Below are 18,139 nucleotides of genomic sequence, written 5' to 3'. Positions count from 1 at the left end.
CCCTGAGTCTCCTTTTCTCCAGGCTGAGCACCCCCAGCTCCCTCAGGGGTTCCTCACAGGGTTTGTGTTCCCAGCCCCTCTCCAGCCTCGGTGCCTCCTCTGGACGCGCTCCAGCGTCCCAAGGTCCTTCCCAAGCTGAGGGGCCAGAGCTGGACACAGCACTCCAGCTGTGCCCTCAGCAGGGCCAGGGCCAGGGGCAGAATGACCTCCCTGCTCCTGCTGGCCACACCATTCCTGATCCAGGCCAGGAGCCCTTGGCCTTCCTGGCCACCAGGACACACTGCTGGCTCATGTTCAGCCGGCTGTCACCAGCACCCCCAGGTCCCTTTGTGCCTGGGCACTGCCCAGCCACACCGTCCCCAGCCCAGAGCATTGCAGGGCCTATTGTGGCCAAAATGCAGCGCTGGGCACTTGGATTTAATAAACTTCATCTCCTTGGACTCTGCCCATCCATCCAACAGTTCCAGGTCTCTCTGCAGAGCCCTTCTGCCTTCCCACAGATGGACACAGCTCCCAGCTCAGAGTCCTCTGCAGATTTACTAATGAAAGACTCAATTTCCTCAACCATGTCACCAATAAAAATATTGAAAAATATTACTTTAAAAAATATTGCCCACTAGAGACTGAGCAAAAGAAGGCATTGAGCACCTCTGCCTTCTCCTCATCTGCAGTTACTGAGTTCCCTCCTGCATCCAAAAGAGAACAAGAGCTGGTCTTACCCTTCCTTTTACCATTAATATATAAACACATGTTTATTATCCTTTACAAAAGTTGACAATTTAAGTTCAAACTGAGTTTTGACCTCCCTAATTTTTTTCCTACATTCCCTAGCAGTCCCCTTAAATACTTCCTGAGAAATCTGACCCTCCTTCCACAGATGATACATCCTCCTTTTATTCCTAAGTTCCTTCAAAACCTCGTTGCCCATCCAGGCTGGATGTTTGCCTTGCTGACTCATTTTTTGGTACACAGGGACTGCTCCTGGGCCAAAGATCTCTGTTTTGAAGCATGCCCACCTTTCCTGAACTCCTTTTTTTTAAGGGCTGCTTCCCAAGGAACTTGAATAAGTCTCCTAAGCAGGCCCAAGTCTGCCCTCTGGAAGTCTAATGTAAAAACGTTACTGATGTTCCTCCTGATATCACCAAATACCGAGAACACTTTAATTTCATGTGACCGTGACCGAGGAGGCCTCCAATCAGCACAGCTCCAACCAGCACATCTCCATTTACAAACAATAATTAACAAAATTCAATCCCTAGAAGGGTGACTCACAAGCTGTGACTGCTGCGCCCTGGAATGACTCCATGAGTGCTTTGAACGCCGACCAAGCTCCTTCTTGTCTGCTCGGTCTCCCGACACAACATCTCTTTGTATTTATCACGACCCAGTCTGCGTTCCAGCTGCTCGGGCTCCCTGCCAAGGCGCTTCCTGGGAAGTGACCGCAGGTCATGGAAGGAGACCAGGCCCCCTCGCTCGCCTCCTCTCCTCCCCGTCCCTCGCTGCTTCCCCGGGCGCTGTTTGTTCAACACGGCCAAAATCCTTCCCACACCGAGATCCGCTTCGCCCTGCGGCGGCAGCGGCCGGGACCGGCGGGTCTGACCGGGAGCAGAGGCGGCGGCACCCGGAGCTCGGAAGGGGCTCCAGCCCAGGTGGGACCGCGATCGGGTGTGCCCTGCTCGGTGCTGAGGGCGGGCTCGGGGCCGCTGCCCGGGCGGGAGGTGTCCGTGCCCGGCTCGGGGCTGGCACGGCATGAACTTGAACGTGCCTCAGAGCCCCAAGCGCTGCAGGCGCCGAGTGCGGGCACAAAGCGCCGCATCGTGCCTGCTCCGGGGCCGGGGCTTCTCGGCGCTGCCCTCTGTGCCAGGAGCCGCTCCGTGGGCACAGGCAGGGAGCCACAGCGGCCGTGCCGGCTGGGTTAGAATTTAGTGCCAGCCTTTTCTTGCCTCCTCCATTCCTCTCCTGCCTTCTTTTCTCTTTTCGAATCTGAAGAGGCCTCGGCTGCCTCCCGTTTTCCTTCTACACGCACCTTCCAGGTCTTGTTTCCCAGACCTTGTTCTTTCCTTATAAAATCCTTGATAACCTGTTCCCCACATAAGCCTTTGTTGGATCCTTGTTTTTCTGCCTTCTGGCTGCTGTGGGTGAAGGTCTGGCTTTGAGGAGCACACTCTGCTCCCTCTGCTCCAGAAATCAGCCTTGCAGTTATCCCAATCTCCTGCTGCTGAGGGCTTCCCTAGGTTCTTGTGGAAATCAGAAATATCCAGGAAATTTTACTTTTTTGAGAGTAAAATGGTTTCTGCAAGTCCTTGAGGTATGAGCATGATGGTTAAAAACCCTCTGTGCAAATGAAGGTTTTCCCCTTCTTCCCCCCACTCCATGCTCCGTCCTCTCCCTTACTTTGTCATCTCAACAACTGCTAAGGAAACCTTTCTAATGCTGTCAATTGGCAATGAAACTGCTCTTTAATTCAGTTTTAAAATAGGTTTTAGTGTCAGGCTCTGCCCAGGCTATAGATTTGAATTTTGGATGAAGTTGTTGGTGCTTAACAAGCTCTGTGCTGCTTTAGAGCCTTTCTCCAAAGCTCAAAGAATGCCCCTGGCAGGGAGTGCAGGAGCGTTGTGCACTCCTTGTTTAGAAATGGAGTGCATTAAACCAGGTTCCTTTAAAAGCCATCTCGAGCAAGTGAAATGGAGGCACTGGAATTCCTTTGGGAAATGGTCCGTTTAGGACAGACCCACAGTGCCAGAAGCTGTTTGTCTGATGGTCAGTTCATGCTCTGATCAGCGCAGGGCCAGCCCCTCAGGAAATGCATGAGCCAAACGCAGCAAGGAGAGGAAAAGACCCGAGCTGAGCTGAGAGAGCTGGAGAGATGAAATGCCACAGATGTGCCTGGAGCACGGCCCTCCCCAGCAGCTTTTCTTACAGTTCAGTGTTCAAAAAGCTAAAAGCTGATGCTCAGGACTTTGGGATCTGGCTTGGAACTGCAGAGGGGATGAGCTCCCTTACTGGAACTCAGGCACTGGAGTGCCACAGGCCTGCAGCCAGATTGCTTCTCCTTCAGCTTAAATTCAATGGTTGGTTTTGGTTTGTTTCTATTTTTGTCTGTTTGTTTGTTTGTTTGTTTGTTTTTTTAAGTATCCTTAGAGAAGCTACAAGAAGAGAAAGAACAGAGCAGAAATAGGCTGGAGCACCACTGGCACAGTAATTGATATTTTACTCTTCCTCTTTTCCTTTTTAAAATATATGTGAGTAACATGAACTTTTAAACTCTATGGTTTGGGACAAACACTCTTTTTTTCCTATCTTTGGAAGAGATATGCAAGTCCTGAGACCCGGGCCAATGCTCCCTGCATTTTATTTATGTTTTTACAATTAAACAAGGGGTGATAAGATTGACCAGGAAGATACAACTCAGGAACTCACCAGGCAGCAGCCTCCAAACTCTTTGGGTGATGCAAAGCGCAGTAGGGTGTGAAGGCTGCTTCCCAGTGTGAGGTTAATCCATAATAACCTGCTCAGTGACACCAGAGTCACTGCTTAGAAGCCACTAGTTATTTCCCGAAGTGCAGGAGCAGGAGTGTTTGATAGAGCCTGTGCCGCGCCCGCCGGACCCAGCAGCGCCGGCAGCTCCAGGAGCAGCTCAGCGCCTGCTCCGCGCTCGGCCCTCCGAGCCCGGCACGGAGCGGGGGCTCTGGACACATCCCCGCGCTGGGGCAGAGCCGCTGCTCGGCCCGGGGATCCTTTATCCCCCTGCTGCAGCTGCCAGGGGCCGAGGGCACAGTCCTGCTTCCGAGGCTGGAACCCTGCTGCTTTACCTCTCGCTCTCCTGCCATGATTTGTGTCATAATAAATTCAAAGAATTCCCCACAGTCGTGTCCCTTATTCCGGTGACCGGTGAGCGATCTCTGCCTGGCCTTTGCCGACCCCCGAGCCTTTCCTGCTGTGTTCTGTTGTCTGCCCCGGGGCAGGAGCAGAGGCACAGAGAGGTTTTGTTGGTACTGGGCACCTGGCCAGGCCCAGCCCAGCTCACCCCAAGAATCCCCTCGATAATTCGTTGTTGAGAGCCCCAGAAGTGGTTTCCCCGTGGCTGCGCTTCTTCACCAGCTCCAACGGCCTGGGGCCCTTTTTCTTACAACGGTTTTTTTTGGGAAAAAGGAGCGATCTGACTTCTCCTCTCCTTCCCTCTCTTCCTCGCCCCCTCCGCTTCCCTCCCCGCACGCTGATTGCTCAAAACGGCCAAAACCCCTCCCGCTCCAGACATTTTCTCTATCCTGTTGCGCCGCGCCCGCTGTGTCTGCCCGGGAGCGGAGCGGCGGTGACACCCGGAGCCCGGCGAGGCGGCGGCGGAGCTCGGAGGCGGCTCCAGCCCAGGTGGGACCCGCGGTCGGTGCGGCCCCAGCTCGGGGCTCGCTGCGGGCGCAGGGGCCGCGGTGAGGGCCGGGGGGCTCTGGCGAGTTCCTGGTGCCGGCTTCGCCCGTGTGCCCCCTGCGCTGGGATCGCCGAGGGTGCCATTGTAAGAGTTCCATCGAGGGGGAGCCTCCATTTCAAGGGACCTTCACAGATTAAAAAGATGTGCAAAAGTCCCCAGAATGGTCTTCAGCGGGAGAAATTGAGAACGAAACTGCATTTCCACTCATTTTAGGTGGCTAAATTGAGGAAAAGTCCCCCTTGATTTGTCACAATATAAACAGCCTTTGGACTCCCTTTGTTCATCCAGAAAAGGCTCATCTTTATTGCACTGCCTATATTTTATAGGATTATCATCTGGCACCGTGTTGGATCTAATTGGCTAACAACACTGACACTCAGTTCATTGGTCAGTAAATGGCATTTTGCATTTCCACTAAACCTCTCTATTTTTGGTTAGTTTACTTATATTCTTCACTGATTTGCGTGGGACAGATTTCTTGTTTTTGCGAGTGTGAGCCTGTTTTTCTTTACAACAATAGATTGTTCTGCAGACTGATTCTCATTACTCTGATTCTCTCTCATGGGAATTAACAGACAAGGTGTGAGCTGCACCCAGCCCAATCAGCAGGCCTAAATCATTACATTATGAGACTTTTCTTTTATAGCATTTCTAGCCATGCAGGAATTCCCCTTTCTTTTTGTTAAAAAAAAAAAAAAAGCTTTTGTATTCTGATGTTAAAACAGTTTGCTCCTGTGAGATTACAATCTTTTAAAGATAGTTAAATAGTTATTACTGGTTATCTATTAGGTACAGGATAAGACACATGAAAGACAGGTTACAATCAACAAAATACTCCAATTCTGTATTCTCAAGTACAGTCATGTCACTGACAAAGGGTCTTGCAACATGACAGAAGAAAAAGATCATATCCCCTGTCTCTTAGGGAATGGAAATAAATGACCATAGTTCTAAAGATCCTTTGCCTGGAACTCAGAGGTTATGCTGCCCAGGCAGGAGGAAGTCCTGCAGCTGGGAATGTTGACCTTGGCATCACTGAATGTCTTTCTGGAAGCCTGGAGCAGGGAATAGCTGAAGAGGGTTGGTAGAACACAATATCAGGGTGGTAAATACTGTAGGACAGAAGGGCTCTGTTCAGTTTCCTCTCCAAGTCTCCAGGCACAGCCATGTGCTGGCTGTCCTGCCTCTGTCCCTGTCCTGGCCACCAAGGCTGAGTGGGAACAAGGTCACCTCTCTTCTCCCTGGGCCTCGCTTTCTCGGAGGCCATCGATGTCTGATCAGGTGAGCAGGTGACCCCTTTAAAGCTGCTGATGATAAAACAAATGCACACCTTCTCCCTCAGTCCATAAATCAGCCAGGCCTTGCCATTGCACACTCAGCTGGAGATCCTCATGTGTAGGACTTGGCCCAGCTGTGACTCAGACTCAGCTGGATTTTACCCCAAACGAGCCGGGCATTGGTTTCCAGCCCTGGGAATCATTTGTTTAATTCAGGGGCAGCTGAGAGTTCCCCCATGAGCCTTTGGTGTTTTTATGTTAAGTTGCCCAAGTTCTGCTCCCCTAGTGCTTACTTGTTTCCCACATAAGGTTACAGTTCTGGAATGTTCCACCCCTGAGTGTATCCATTGTTTCTTCCCCTTTGTTTGCGGTCTCTGGATCCTGCCCCTCTTATTGTGCATGGCTTCTCCACGTTTGTTGTTTCTCACCCTTTATTAAAGTTCTCTCTGGGCAGCTCCATCGAACCCGCTCCTTTTCATTTTCACCACCCTTGCCTGAAGTCAGGGAACCAGAGAGGTTTGTCACAGCCACCCTCACTGTGACACTTACAGAAAAGCCTTTAAAATACTTTTAGTATAAATATTGCAATGTTCAGACATTCTTTAGGAGCCAATTCCTCTTTCTGTTTTAAAGATAACAAGCATGTCTCTTGCTATGAACATGAAGGAAGCATCAAAACAAAACAATACATGCAGTGAGACAAGAAACTGACAGTAATCAAGAAAAAGTCAGATAATACACATAATTAATAACACTTGTGAAATTGGATGATTATCAATGTCTAAAACCATCACCCAGAGCTTGCAGCAGCTGACAAACCTCATTTCAGTGAGGACCTGGAGAGCCATTCCCAGGAAAGGTGCCCAAGCTCACTTGAAAAATAGATCCAGCTGTCCTATTGGTACAGGGTCAAATTGCCAAGTCCAAGAGACTTGAATAGAGTTTTGAGGCAGAAAACATCTGGGTTTGTTGGCAATTTTCTGACCAGGTAGGGCCAGGGCCTGGCCAGAGCCCAGACCCTCACTGGGAGGGTCTCCCTCACATACCCCAAAAACAAATCTCTCAATAATAGCAGCCTTGAGATGCCTCAAACACAGCAAACTGCTGGAGTGCTCCTGTGAGAATCACTGGGGCTGTGTCTGATTCCCACAGAGCAGGAGCAGCCTTGCCCTCAGCAGGTCACAGCCCTGTCCCATGAGGATGTGGCACAAAAGGGTCGGGAAAGACCACAGGACCTCAGCTCAGATGAGGCTTTTGACAGAGCCCAGAGATCTCATCCTGGAACTCTGGAAACACAGGAAAACCATGAGACAGCCCTGGCTCAAGGCACAGCAACCCTGCTGGAACAGGAGAAGGGACTAAAGGCTGAGCAGGCAGTGCAGGGAACGGCTGCAGACAGCCTGTTCAAAGAGATGCATCTGCAGCTGGAGAACAAAACAGAGAGATCCCAAAGTGACACCATGTCTTGTAGATAGTCACACAAAGATATGTCAGAGTTCATGAAAAGCCAGCTATAAATAAGGTAATGGTGTCTTATGAATAATGCCTGTTATAAAAATGAGTGAATTCACATGATGGAACCAATACATCAGCAGTGACTGTCTCAGGAATTGGAGACAATATTCTTCCAGCATTCCTGTATCCATTGCAATGAAACACTGAACAGCTTACAGTGGATAACAGCCATAGTGTAGAACAGCCACCCACTGTCCTGTGTTAGCTGTGGAAGATAAAACAGAAGAGATCCCAGTCAATGATCCTGTTAGGCAGTGCAGCAGTGACACCTGTGCAATCTGTGAGAGATCAAGGGCCCAACAAACTGTATCTTCTTCTATCCAAAAGCAGCTGTTTATCAGTGTTTCATCACAGCTGCTTCAGTGGGATCTGTCTTGTCTCTAGAAGAAAATAACCACATCTTGCAATGTAAACAAACATATTTAAACAAAATTAACTTAGGGCTCCAAATTAATTGCAATATAATTCAATGTTACCTCAGCAGAATTAGAGGTACACTTAAGAGAACTTAAAGTTACATTAAAATACTGAGTAAAAATTGATCTTAATAAAACTGGAATAGAACATGAAATGGCTTAAAGTGAAGAAGACTGAAACTTGACCTTGTCCAAACTCAGCAACACTCAAACCTGATGGAAATCCACCTCAACATAAATGACTCTTAACAAAATTAACTCAATAGAGTAATAAGACATAACATTATTCAGATCTAACTTTGCTTAATCTTGCCAACACTAAAATCATATTCAAATAAAACAGAACCGAACTAACAATCAATATCCTTAAACGTTCTGGGTTCTACAAAATGTAACTTATTCTGCTGCTATTAATACCAAAAGATACTGGAAATGTGAACCAAGCATGGCTGAAATAGCGGCCTGATGGATTTACTGGAGGGATTAGAAAATGTGACAAATACTTTGACCCTATGTAATTTAACATCAAGAGAAAACCTCCTGGTAGCCACAAAATTAAAGGAACCATAAATTTACTGAGACTTTTTAAAGCGTAATTGTACCGAAAGAAACAACAATGTAGAATTTGGCAAACTATCCAACAAAGTGGGAGCTTCTCGGGATTGCATTTTGTGTAACAGCATATGGTAAATGTTATCAGCATTTCTGTTAAAGAAATTCGATTGTGTTGTGCTGGAGATGATAATAATGAGGCACTGCATTTACCGCTTTGAATCTCTCCATAAACAATGGCCAGAGAAATCAGAGTTCACGAAAAACTCGAAATTACCTTTAAAAAAGCATTTCAACACATGTTTACGGCATTCTAGGACACGGTGCATGAGGCTTCAGTCAGAGCCCTCCCGGCAAATGCCGGGGGTTCGCCCCGCCGCAGGGGGGGAGCCACGGGGGGAGTGAGTTCGCCCGGGGCCAAGCGGAGCCGCCGGGCAAAGCCGAGCCCCGGGAGCGGGGAAAGCACCGGCGGCAGCGAGGGAAAAGCCGAACTGGGATCCGCACGGGGCTCGGGGTGATGCGGGGCAGCCCCCGGATTTTCCAATGCGCTCAGCCAAGTCAAAGTGATCAGGTCCCCAGATCCCGGCCGGTAGCGACGGGAGGCGCCAGAACGGTGAAGGAACCGATCCCGGAGAAGGCGGCGGGGAGCGCTGGGGAGAGGGGCTGGGACGGGGTTGGGGAGCAAAAAGGCCGGGCCGCGATTGCCTGCGTTCCCGCATTTGATTAATCAAATCGCCTCAAATCTGCGGCGGCACCGGTCGTGCCCGCTGTATCTGGCCGGGATGGGAGCGGTGGTGGCACCCGGAGCCCGGCGAGGCGGCGGCGGAGCTCGGAGGCGGCTCCAGCCCAGGTGGGACCGCGGTCGGTGCTGCCCCAGCTCGGGGCTCGCTGCGGGCGGAGGGGCCGCGGTGAGGGCCGGGGGGTTCTGGCGAGTTCCTGGTGCCGGCTTCCCCGTGTGCCCCCTGCGCTGGGATCGCCGAGGCAGCGGCTGCCCGCGCTCTCCTCCTTGCCCGGAGGGCCGGGATGGAGCCGGTGCCGCGGCAGCGATGGCTCATCCCGGCTGCTCTCGGCAGGACGGAGGCGGCTGCTCCGTGCCCGGGACCGTTCCCGGCCGTGCGGCACCGGGCTCGGGGCCGCTGCCCGGGCGGGAGGTGTCCGTGCCCGGCTCGGGGCTGGCACGGCATGAACTTGAACGTGCCTCAGAGCCCCAAGCGCTGCAGGCGCCGAGTGCGGGCACAAAGCGCCGCATCGTGCCTGCTCCGGGGCCGAGGCTTCTCGGCGCTGCCCTCTGTGCCAGGAGCCGCTCCGTGGGCACAGGCAGGGCCCCACGCAGCCGGCGCTCGGTGTCCGGGCCCGAGGCGCCGGGCAGGCAATGCGGGGCACAATGGTGAGCAGCCCGGGGCTGCTGCTGCTTCTTGCCCCTGGGCAGGCGGACTCCGAGCCGCAGCTGCCCCGGGCCAGCAGCAGCCGGCAGCTCGCAGGCGCTGGCAGCGCCTGGCCCGGCACGGAGCTGGGCTGCAGCGGCTGCACAGCCACAGGGGCCGGGGCTGCGGCCAGCGGAGAGCTCCCGGAGGCTGCGCTTGTCTCCGCAGCTGCTGCCGCACCTCTGGGCAGCGGGGACAGCGCAGCCACAGCTGCCACCGCCCTCCCGAGCCCCCGCAGGGCCGGCACCAGCAGTGACCTCTCATCGTGTCCCTTTCAGGGTGCCATCAGCGCGGCTGTAAAGCTGTTCCCGAGGCCAAGCTCCTAAATGCTTTGCCAGCACTCCTGATGTCTCGAGAGCAAGGCGCTGTTTATTCCACGAAGAGAGATGCCGGCTGTGAGCAGGAGGACAGTGAAGTCTGCTCCATTCGTGGGGTTAGGAAGGACCCCCACAAGGGCCGATCAGCAATAGGGAATACACTCAGAAGATTCCTGGGTGAGTGCAGGGCCACCCCTGTGGCCTCTAGGCTGGGGACAGTGTCTCCTCCGAAGGCCAGGGCTGGCAGGTGTGTGGCTGTTTCCCGATGTCTGCAAGAGGCCAGGTGCTCTGCTGGGCCCCATCAGTGGCTGGAAGCAAGAGCCCCAGCTGCCGCCAAGGCTGTGCAGTTCTCCTGCTGCAGCCTGTCCCCACAGCTGTGTCCCTGGCTGTGCCCACAGCTGTGTCCCTGCCTGTGGCCAGGCTCTTGGCTCTCTGGCTGCCAGCCGAGTGAGGCCCACCCTGGCTCAGGGCTCCCTGCTCTGCTCCCTGGCCATGGGCTGAGCAGATTGCAGGGCCGGCTCTGCTTCTGGCAGCCAGCAGCTCTTTCCTGCTCCAGGTGAACGGTTCAGGCGCCATCCCGTGGGCACGGCGGTGCTGATTCTGCTGCTCCTGGTGCTGGTGCTGGCTTTGGGGGCGGCCTTGGCTGTGCAGTCAGGTAAGGGAGGGGCAGCAGCCTGGGCCCAGCCCCTCGGGGCAGAGCGGGCTCCCTGCTCCCTGCACAGGGCAATCCTCAGACCTTCTCCTCTTCCCCCTGCAGCAGCACCACAGGTTCCAGGTACACCTGCGACACCGCTGTTGGTTCTGGGCTGTCCCTTTGACTGGATTGGGTACAAGGGTGTCTGCTACTACTTCTCAAGGGATTACAGCACCTGGGATCAGGGCCAGGAACGGTGCTCCAAGCTCGGGGCCTCCCTGGCCATTGCCAAGGATGAGGAGGCCATGGTGAGTGAGGGGCTGCGGGCGGTGTGGGGTGGCCGAGGGCAGCCTGGGGGTGCTCCTGGGCCGGGCTCGGTGCTCGTAGGGCCGGGGCTGCAGCCCTGGGCCGGGGCCTTGCAGGGAAGGAGCCCCGGCGTGCGGGGGGAGCCCCGGGCACGTGTCCCCCCGAGGGGCCGGGGCAGCTCCCACTCCTCTCTCCTGGGCAGGATTTGCTCTTCCGCCTCCGCGGGAACGACGATTTCTGGCTCGGGCTGCGCAGACGGGCGAGCGCCTGCACTGGGGGGACGGCAGCAGCTACAGCTCCCGGTGAGTGCCGGGGAGCCGGGCAGGGCCTGGGGGCACAGGGGCACAAGGGCTTCCCCTGGTCTTGGTTTGGCAAGACAGGTGTCTGTTAAGAAAGGCAGGGCCTTCCCTGAAATGGACAATGTAAACCCCTTCCCTCTGAATTATTATAATTTTGGAATGAAAAGGCTCTCCAGCAAAGATATGGGAGTAGGAAAAACACTTCTTGACTAAGAGAACTAAAAATACAAATGTAATTATAGGAACAAAGAAACCCCTACTATCTGGGTCAAAATATTACCTGACACCCTGTGGGTCAGGTGTTGGTAGCAGTCCCATTCAGTGGTGGCTGCAGCCCTCCTGCAGTGACAGGTGTGGTTGTGTTGGATCTGTGATCCTGTACAAGGTTGGAGTTTTCCTCAGAAGGTCCAGTCATGGTGTAGATGGGCCTGGTCTTCCTAGGGGAATCCTGTGAAGACAGCTGCTCCTCTGGGATTTCAGTGGGCAAAGGTTGCTGTGGTGTTCCAAACCTCAGATTCTATCCAGGTAGGAATACTTGGCTCCTCCCCCTGGGTGAAACATGTCACAGTGGGATGATGGAATTTTATCAGCCATGCAGCGACATTCACTTGCCCATTAACAGAATATCTCTCCTGGAGGGAGGATTGATTGTGGATGAGATAAAGAAAACTGCCCAGTTAACAGAAGATAACTGCTCCTCCTCCAACAGATGGGAACAAAATACTCCTATTTCCAACCTAAGGCACTGGGCAACCAGCTCTGGCTCTGCTCCTCCCTGCAGGGTTCCTGTCTTTGGCAATTCCCAGTGTGTGTACCTGGCTGACGAGAGATTCAGGAGTGACAACTGCTCCAGTGAGCGCCCGTATCTCTGCAGCAAGGCCCAAGCTCCCCTGTAACAGGGGCTGCACAAAGCACCTTCTCCACGCTGGGCAGTGCCAGCTTCACCTCTGAGCCCGGCACGGGGCTGTCCTTCCTCAGCTGCACCCTGTGCCTTGCACTTCCTCTCAGGCTCACCTCAGGGCCTCTTCATCCCCAGTGCCAACGCTGGGCTGGGGCTGCAAAGGAAAAGTCTCTGCAATCCATCCTGCCCCCGATGCTGCCTGCAGTGAGTGCATTGCCCTCATTATGTGTGAGAAACATGGTTCACTATTTACACTTTTTATAAAAGTTAATTAAGGGTTAAAGTCCTGCCCTGGGATGATTGTCTGCTTGCACAGGGTTAACTTAAACTATGTTTTCTATGAACTGTTACATATGAGAGCTGTGTGCACATTTTTGACAGTTTTTAAGAATTCAAACTTAACTTTCAATTTACATGATGTTTTGTTTGTTTTTAACTTTTGACTTCTGTTCAGGCCATCTTGTACCTTAAACTAATATATTTCATGTTTTCTTGTGGTTCTATCTTTTTGTATTTTCGCTCCCTGATAATGAGGGTCAATGGAGTCTTTTTTTTCCATGCTCTGGTTTCTGTTATCTTGTCTTTCTGATAAGAAAGTCCCTGAGTGTGGGAAATCACTTAATTATTTTACACCATTTTCTGAGTTAGTTACATGAAACAATCATTCCACGATATCACAGTCTCTGTTATGCTATGGTCTAAGACAGTATCTATTACACCTCTATTTATAAAAGCTCTAGGGTGCATAGATAAATTGACAGATTATAGTACAGCAAAAGCAGTAATTACAAATTGTCACAGACATCCTTTTCACTAAAATCCTTTCTTTAGGATTTTTTTCCTTCTGAGAAGCTGTGGCCTCAGAAACAAATGTAAACAATAGGTTATCTGCTGCTGTGGAATGCAACAGATCTGTCTGGATTGGCCCAGATTGGATGTTTAGAACTAATGGCCAATCCAGAACGGAGCTCTCTCGGACACAGTCTGAGAGAGCGGCGTTTGTTATCATTCTTTACTTTTCTATTCTTAGCTTAGCAAGCTTCTGAAAACCTCTCCTGCTTTTTCTTTGTAGTATAGTTATAATGTAGTTTATAGATATATCATAAAATAATAAATCAAGCCTGTGACGGCTGTCACAAGGGTTTTTGGGATGAAGGAAGAGACGAGATCCTTGACTCCATGATCAGAAGGCTTGATTTATTATTTTATGATATAAACATCTATTATAACTATACTAAAAGAAAAGGAGAGTTTCCAGAACCTGCTACCTAACCTAAGTAGAAAGAAAGAATGAATAACAAACCGCTCTCGGAACAGGGAGACAGTTCTGGATTGGCCATTATTTCTAAACATTCAAGATGGGCCAATCCAGACTGACCTGTTGCATTCCACAGCAGCAGATAACCTATTGTTTATGTCTTGTTGTCGAACTTCTCAGCTTCAGCAGGAAAAATCCTGAGAGAGGATTTTTCATAAACGAAATGTCTGTGACACAAGCCTTCTGATAATTGAGTCAACCTTCTCGTCTCTTCCCTCAACTGAAAACCCTTGTGACAACCGTCACAACAAATTGTACTATATCAGGATTTTTGTGATCAATACTAACTTGCAAAACAAAAGTTCATACATAAATGTGAAAGCCAATACCTATATTTGTTATTTATAACATTATACAACAAGCTCGATTGGGAAATCCAAATCACCCTGGGCTCCTGGAAATCATCACAAACTGGCCTGAAGGTGAGAATTTTGGATTGTCCTTGGAAGATGTGAGAAACAACCCTCACTTTTAAAATTTTCCAGGCTTATTAAACCTTAACAAAAAAATACAACAACGGACTGAAAAAGGAAAAATTACAACACTGGGGGTCTCTGGGACTGTCAGCCCTGTTCTCCTTTACAAAATGCTCTGCCTTTTATACCCTCAGCCCCTCCCAAAATTTTTCAGTCAGCTCCTCCTCTGCCCTCCACAGGTGGAGATCACTTCCTTACACCTTGACTGGAGCTCAGGTGTTCTCCTGTGGCCCCTCCTGGTAATGAGCCGGCCCTCCCCAAATGCCCTGGGAACTGAGGCTGCTACAAGGGGGAGGGAAAGGGGACTGTGGGGGGACATATTACAGTAACAGCACTATTCATCTACAAAACTTCTCCTAACGTACACATAATATCTGTCTCTCAGTTGTGAGAGCCAACCATCACAATATTCATCTATTAAAAAAAACCCCTCTTTTCCTATGAGTCACTTGGCTTGAAGAATTAACTGCCATTTTCAATTCTGATGATCTCTCAAAAATTTTAATGAGTCATACTAGCATCTGTTGATGAGGGTGAGCACAGTGGGAACAGAAGGACAAAAACCTCAGGTTTTCTTTAGATAGACTTATTTGGAATGGACCAAATGGGATCACTGAGGTCTGGTTTGGCTTTTTGACCCCATCTACTGCGCCTATGGGGTTGCTACTCATAGCAGGTGTATCTTAGTGGTGAGTACAGAGGCCAACTCAGTCTTGCCTTCTAGTTCCTGTTGTATTAAAGGACAGCTGAGCAGTGACAGAGCTCTGGGGTGCCTTTCTTGCCCCCACCTTACCATGCCTATGGGCTTGCTGCCCACAGCAGGGCTATGGAATCTTCTTGGTGGTGAACACAGGGGCCAACCTGGTCTTGCCCTCTGATTCTTGTTTCACTCTACTTGTTGGTCCTTAAGGAAACTGCCTATAAGGAAACCTCTTATGGTTGCCTCAACAGATACTTGTAATTGTCATCTATTAAAACAGGACAATTACATCAATAAATGATAAAGTTCAAACTCCCTGCCCAAAGTGTTAGTTAAACAATCTTCAAGCTGGTGGAAGCTCAACTCCACTTTTCGGATGTCTTCAATCTTTGGTTCTCTCTCACGTGCTCTGGATGTTACAGTCTATTCCTTGGGCTCTCTCACCAGCCTTTAATTCTGGTGATGTGAGTCCCTCTCGCTCTGTGGTTGGCACAGCCCATTCAGCTCTTAGGTAGAAGGATCCTTCCAAGCCAAAAGGATTTCTGAAGCAGTCCTAACCTGCAGCCCCTGGGTGCCTTCAGGCCATCCATCCAAAAGGAAAAGTGACTTCTGCACCCTGAGAGAGCCCAGGGATCTGTTGGCAGGAGAAATCAGGAATGGAGAAGGTGATTCCAGCTCTGCTGGTTGCTGTTCCTCCCCATTGGACAGGAGAGGATCAAGCACATTCCATCAGCCTTTGCTGCCTCAGGGCATGAAATCCCTGAGGAGACAAGGCCACCTCAGGGCCATCAGATCCCACCTGAGAGAAGGAAATGCTAAAAACCTCACCATGGTCTCAGCCACTAAAATGAGGAACTTTTCTTGTGGGTCCCCAATACCATTTGCAACAAAGCCCGGCTGGTGTTGAAAATTGAATTCACATTCGGGGGCAAAACCAATAAGGAATCACAGACATCTGAGGTAAAATGAGGGTTCCATAAAAGTAAAATTTCTCTTTGTTTTTAACAGAGGCAGATTTTCATCTTTTAAGCCCAAATCATCTAACACATAAAAGAACATTAAATACAGAAACACTTTAGTTCCTAGTTCCAACTTGAAACATTTGTTTTTTGGCAATTCTGTTTTTACATGAAGTGTGGTTGGATGAACACTACCGAAGTACACAAATACTAAGACTGCTACTGCAAACGGCAGAAATTACTGAAAATTCTCTTCTACTGGCAGCAAGAGTAAACATGTCTGAAGGTTTCTTTGTCTGGAGAGCAGCTACAAGGAATGGTTTTGACATCAAAATCAGCTGGAAAAAATGATTTCAGGCAAAGTGTTAAAGAAATGAACACTGTTATAGATATCTATTATAGTACTGGATTTTTGCATATATTAAAATGGATTCTATATGTGTGGTGTTAAAGTGACTTTGCTAAAAGTACATAGTTTCTATTTCTGTTGCTAACTAAAACTTAGAAATAGCTGATCTAGATATGCTTGTGTTAAAATGCCTGCTTGGTTGAGATAATATCCAAGGAATATATGATGAGGACCCTGCTACTCATGTGCCAACTATCAGCACTCACCTTCTGAAGGCAGTGTGGACCCAGGCCCAAGAACTGAAGGTGATGATAAAATGGACTAAAACCACAACCAAGAAATGCACATGCTCTAAAAAGCAGGACCCGAGAAGGAGCCATGCAAAACAGTTCTTGGGGCATGTAAACTAGTTTGGGGAAAATTTACATATGCACCAGGCTGATGCAATGGAAATGCTGTATAAAGGGTGTTTCCAAAGTAGCAGGTGTTGGGGAAAAGTTTAAACATACACCAGGCAGATGGAATAGAAATGCTGTATAAAGGGTGGTTCCTAACTAGCAGCTGTGCTCTTGGCTGAGGGCCAAGACACATCCAGCTGTAACCTCTGCTTTGTTGTCTTTGTCTCCTATTAAACTCCTTCATTAAACTTTTACCAGAAGAGGGTTTACCAGAACCATGTTTTTTCCACTGTTTTTCATGTATTTTCTCAGTCACATTTTCAAGATTATTCACAAAAACTAAACTGTCTGAGGCGGTAACAGAGCATTCCAGCGAGTCATGGTTTGACATGGGAAGAATTTAGGGAAGTGATAAATAGTTAGATAAAAAGCTTTTTATCTAACTTAACAGTCTGCTGAACCACTAAGCAGCTGAACACACCGCTGTGGAAGACGCCGTTAAAACCAAAGGAACTCACGAACTTCTGCTTTTTGGGGCCGGGTTGCCCTGTTTCCCCCCATTCCCGCTGCTGGGCAGGGAGAGAGCGGTGCTGCGGGCCGGATGGAGCCGGCCTTGCTCTCATCTCACTGCTTGTTACAGCCCCAGCCCGGCCCAGCCGAGCCCCGGGAGCAGCCCCAGGTCAGCATCGGGATTGCTGCCCGCAGCCATCGGGCAGGGAAGGAGAAGCCGCCCCTCTCCCACCGAGCCCAGCCCCGAGCGCTGCTGCTGCTGCTGCTGAGCTCTGGCCGGGCGGATCAGATCGGAGCCGCTCCCCGGCCGCAGCTCCGGGTTCATAACGGGGTCAGGACAAACATCTGCAGGCTCCAAGCAGCACATAAACCCTTTCAGTGCTTCAGTCCTCCCTCGAGTGCGAGAAAAGAGCAAGATACAAACATGTAAAAGAAAACACGAAAACATCACGGTCAGCGAGGAGCAAGTTAAGTCCCAGATGGGAGGGACGAGGAGATGCCTTGATTTTAAAGCTGAAATCCCCTTATAAGCTATGGAGAAAAGACACTTTTTCCCATTAAGGCATAAAACTATGTGGAGATGAAGGGTTCAAACTGATATCCAACAAAGGCCTCCACACTAAAGTAAGCAGATGCTAAAGTAGCTTTAATCCCCTGTCTACCAGCTCAGGAGGACACTTGTCCTGAGGACAAGCTGTGTTCCCACTAAAGGCTGAGGCAAAGAAGGCGTTGAGCACCTCTGCCTTCTCCTCCTCTGCAGTTACTGAGTTCCCTCCTGCATCCAAAAGAGAACAAAAGCTGGTCTTACCCTTCCTTTTACCATTAATATATTTGTAAAAACAGTTTTTATTATCCTTTACAAAAGTTGCCAAATTAAGTTCAAACTGAGCTTTGGCCTCCCTAATTGTTTCCCTACATTCCCTATCAACCCCCTTAAATACTTCCTGAGGAACCTGACCTTCCTTCCAAAGATGATATGCCCTCCTTTTATTCTGAAGTTCCTTCAAACCCTCATTCCCCATCCAGGCTGGATGTTTGCATCGTTGAGTTTCTTTTTTGGCACACAAGGACAGTCTGTTCTTGTGATATCAACATCTCTGTTTTGAAGCACGCCCACATTCCTGCATTCCTTTAAGGGCTTCTTCCCAAGGGACTTTCCAAGTAAGTATCCTAAATGGGTCAAAATCTGCCCTCAGGAGGTCTAATGTAAAAACTTCATGAGAAGTTCCTCAAACTTCAAAGAAAGAAGAGTAATCCTGTACTGCCAGGAGAAAAACTCTGTTCCCAGGGATGAAAATTATTTTAGAAATAAATAAGAAGAACTTTTGCCTTCAACCAGCTCATATTTAAAACAATACCCCA

The 18,139-nt window shown here is 50.0% G+C and overlaps 1 protein-coding gene across 1 annotated transcript; it reads left to right on the top strand.

Moving 5' to 3' along the window:
* The first annotated feature begins 1,460 nt into the window (after positions 1–1,460).
* LOC115905286 lies at positions 1,461–12,282 on the top strand. Its single transcript, XM_030951487.1, has 6 exons — positions 1,461–1,649; positions 9,889–10,104; positions 10,484–10,869; positions 11,070–11,169; positions 11,608–11,691; positions 11,948–12,282. The coding sequence occupies exons 2-6, from the start codon at positions 9,957–9,959 to the stop codon at positions 12,115–12,117; spliced, it is 888 nt and encodes a 295-aa protein (XP_030807347.1). The 5' UTR covers positions 1,461–1,649; positions 9,889–9,956; the 3' UTR covers positions 12,118–12,282.
* The last annotated feature ends 5,857 nt before the right edge of the window (positions 12,283–18,139 follow it).

This window comes from Camarhynchus parvulus, chromosome 6 (genome assembly GCF_901933205.1).
Source record: "Camarhynchus parvulus chromosome 6, STF_HiC, whole genome shotgun sequence".
NCBI classification, from domain to species: Eukaryota; Metazoa; Chordata; class Aves; order Passeriformes; family Thraupidae; genus Camarhynchus; species Camarhynchus parvulus.
Note: the sequence above shows the minus strand (reverse complement) of the source record. Positions and strands in the feature narration are given on the sequence as shown.

What these genes read in the sequence shown, in the direction of transcription:
- LOC115905286 (XM_030951487.1), top strand. Translation starts at nt 9,957, where the DNA reads ATGTCTCGAGAGCAAGGCGCTGTTTATTCCACGAAGAGAGATGCCGGC. An exon ending in CCAAGGATGAGGAGGCCATG is followed by an intron (nt 10,870 to 11,069) that starts GTGAGTGAGGGG and finishes TCTCCTGGGCAG; the next exon opens with GATTTGCTCTTCCGCCTCCG. An exon ending in GGCAGCAGCTACAGCTCCCG is followed by an intron (nt 11,170 to 11,607) that starts GTGAGTGCCGGG and finishes TGGTCTTCCTAG; the next exon opens with GGGAATCCTGTGAAGACAGC.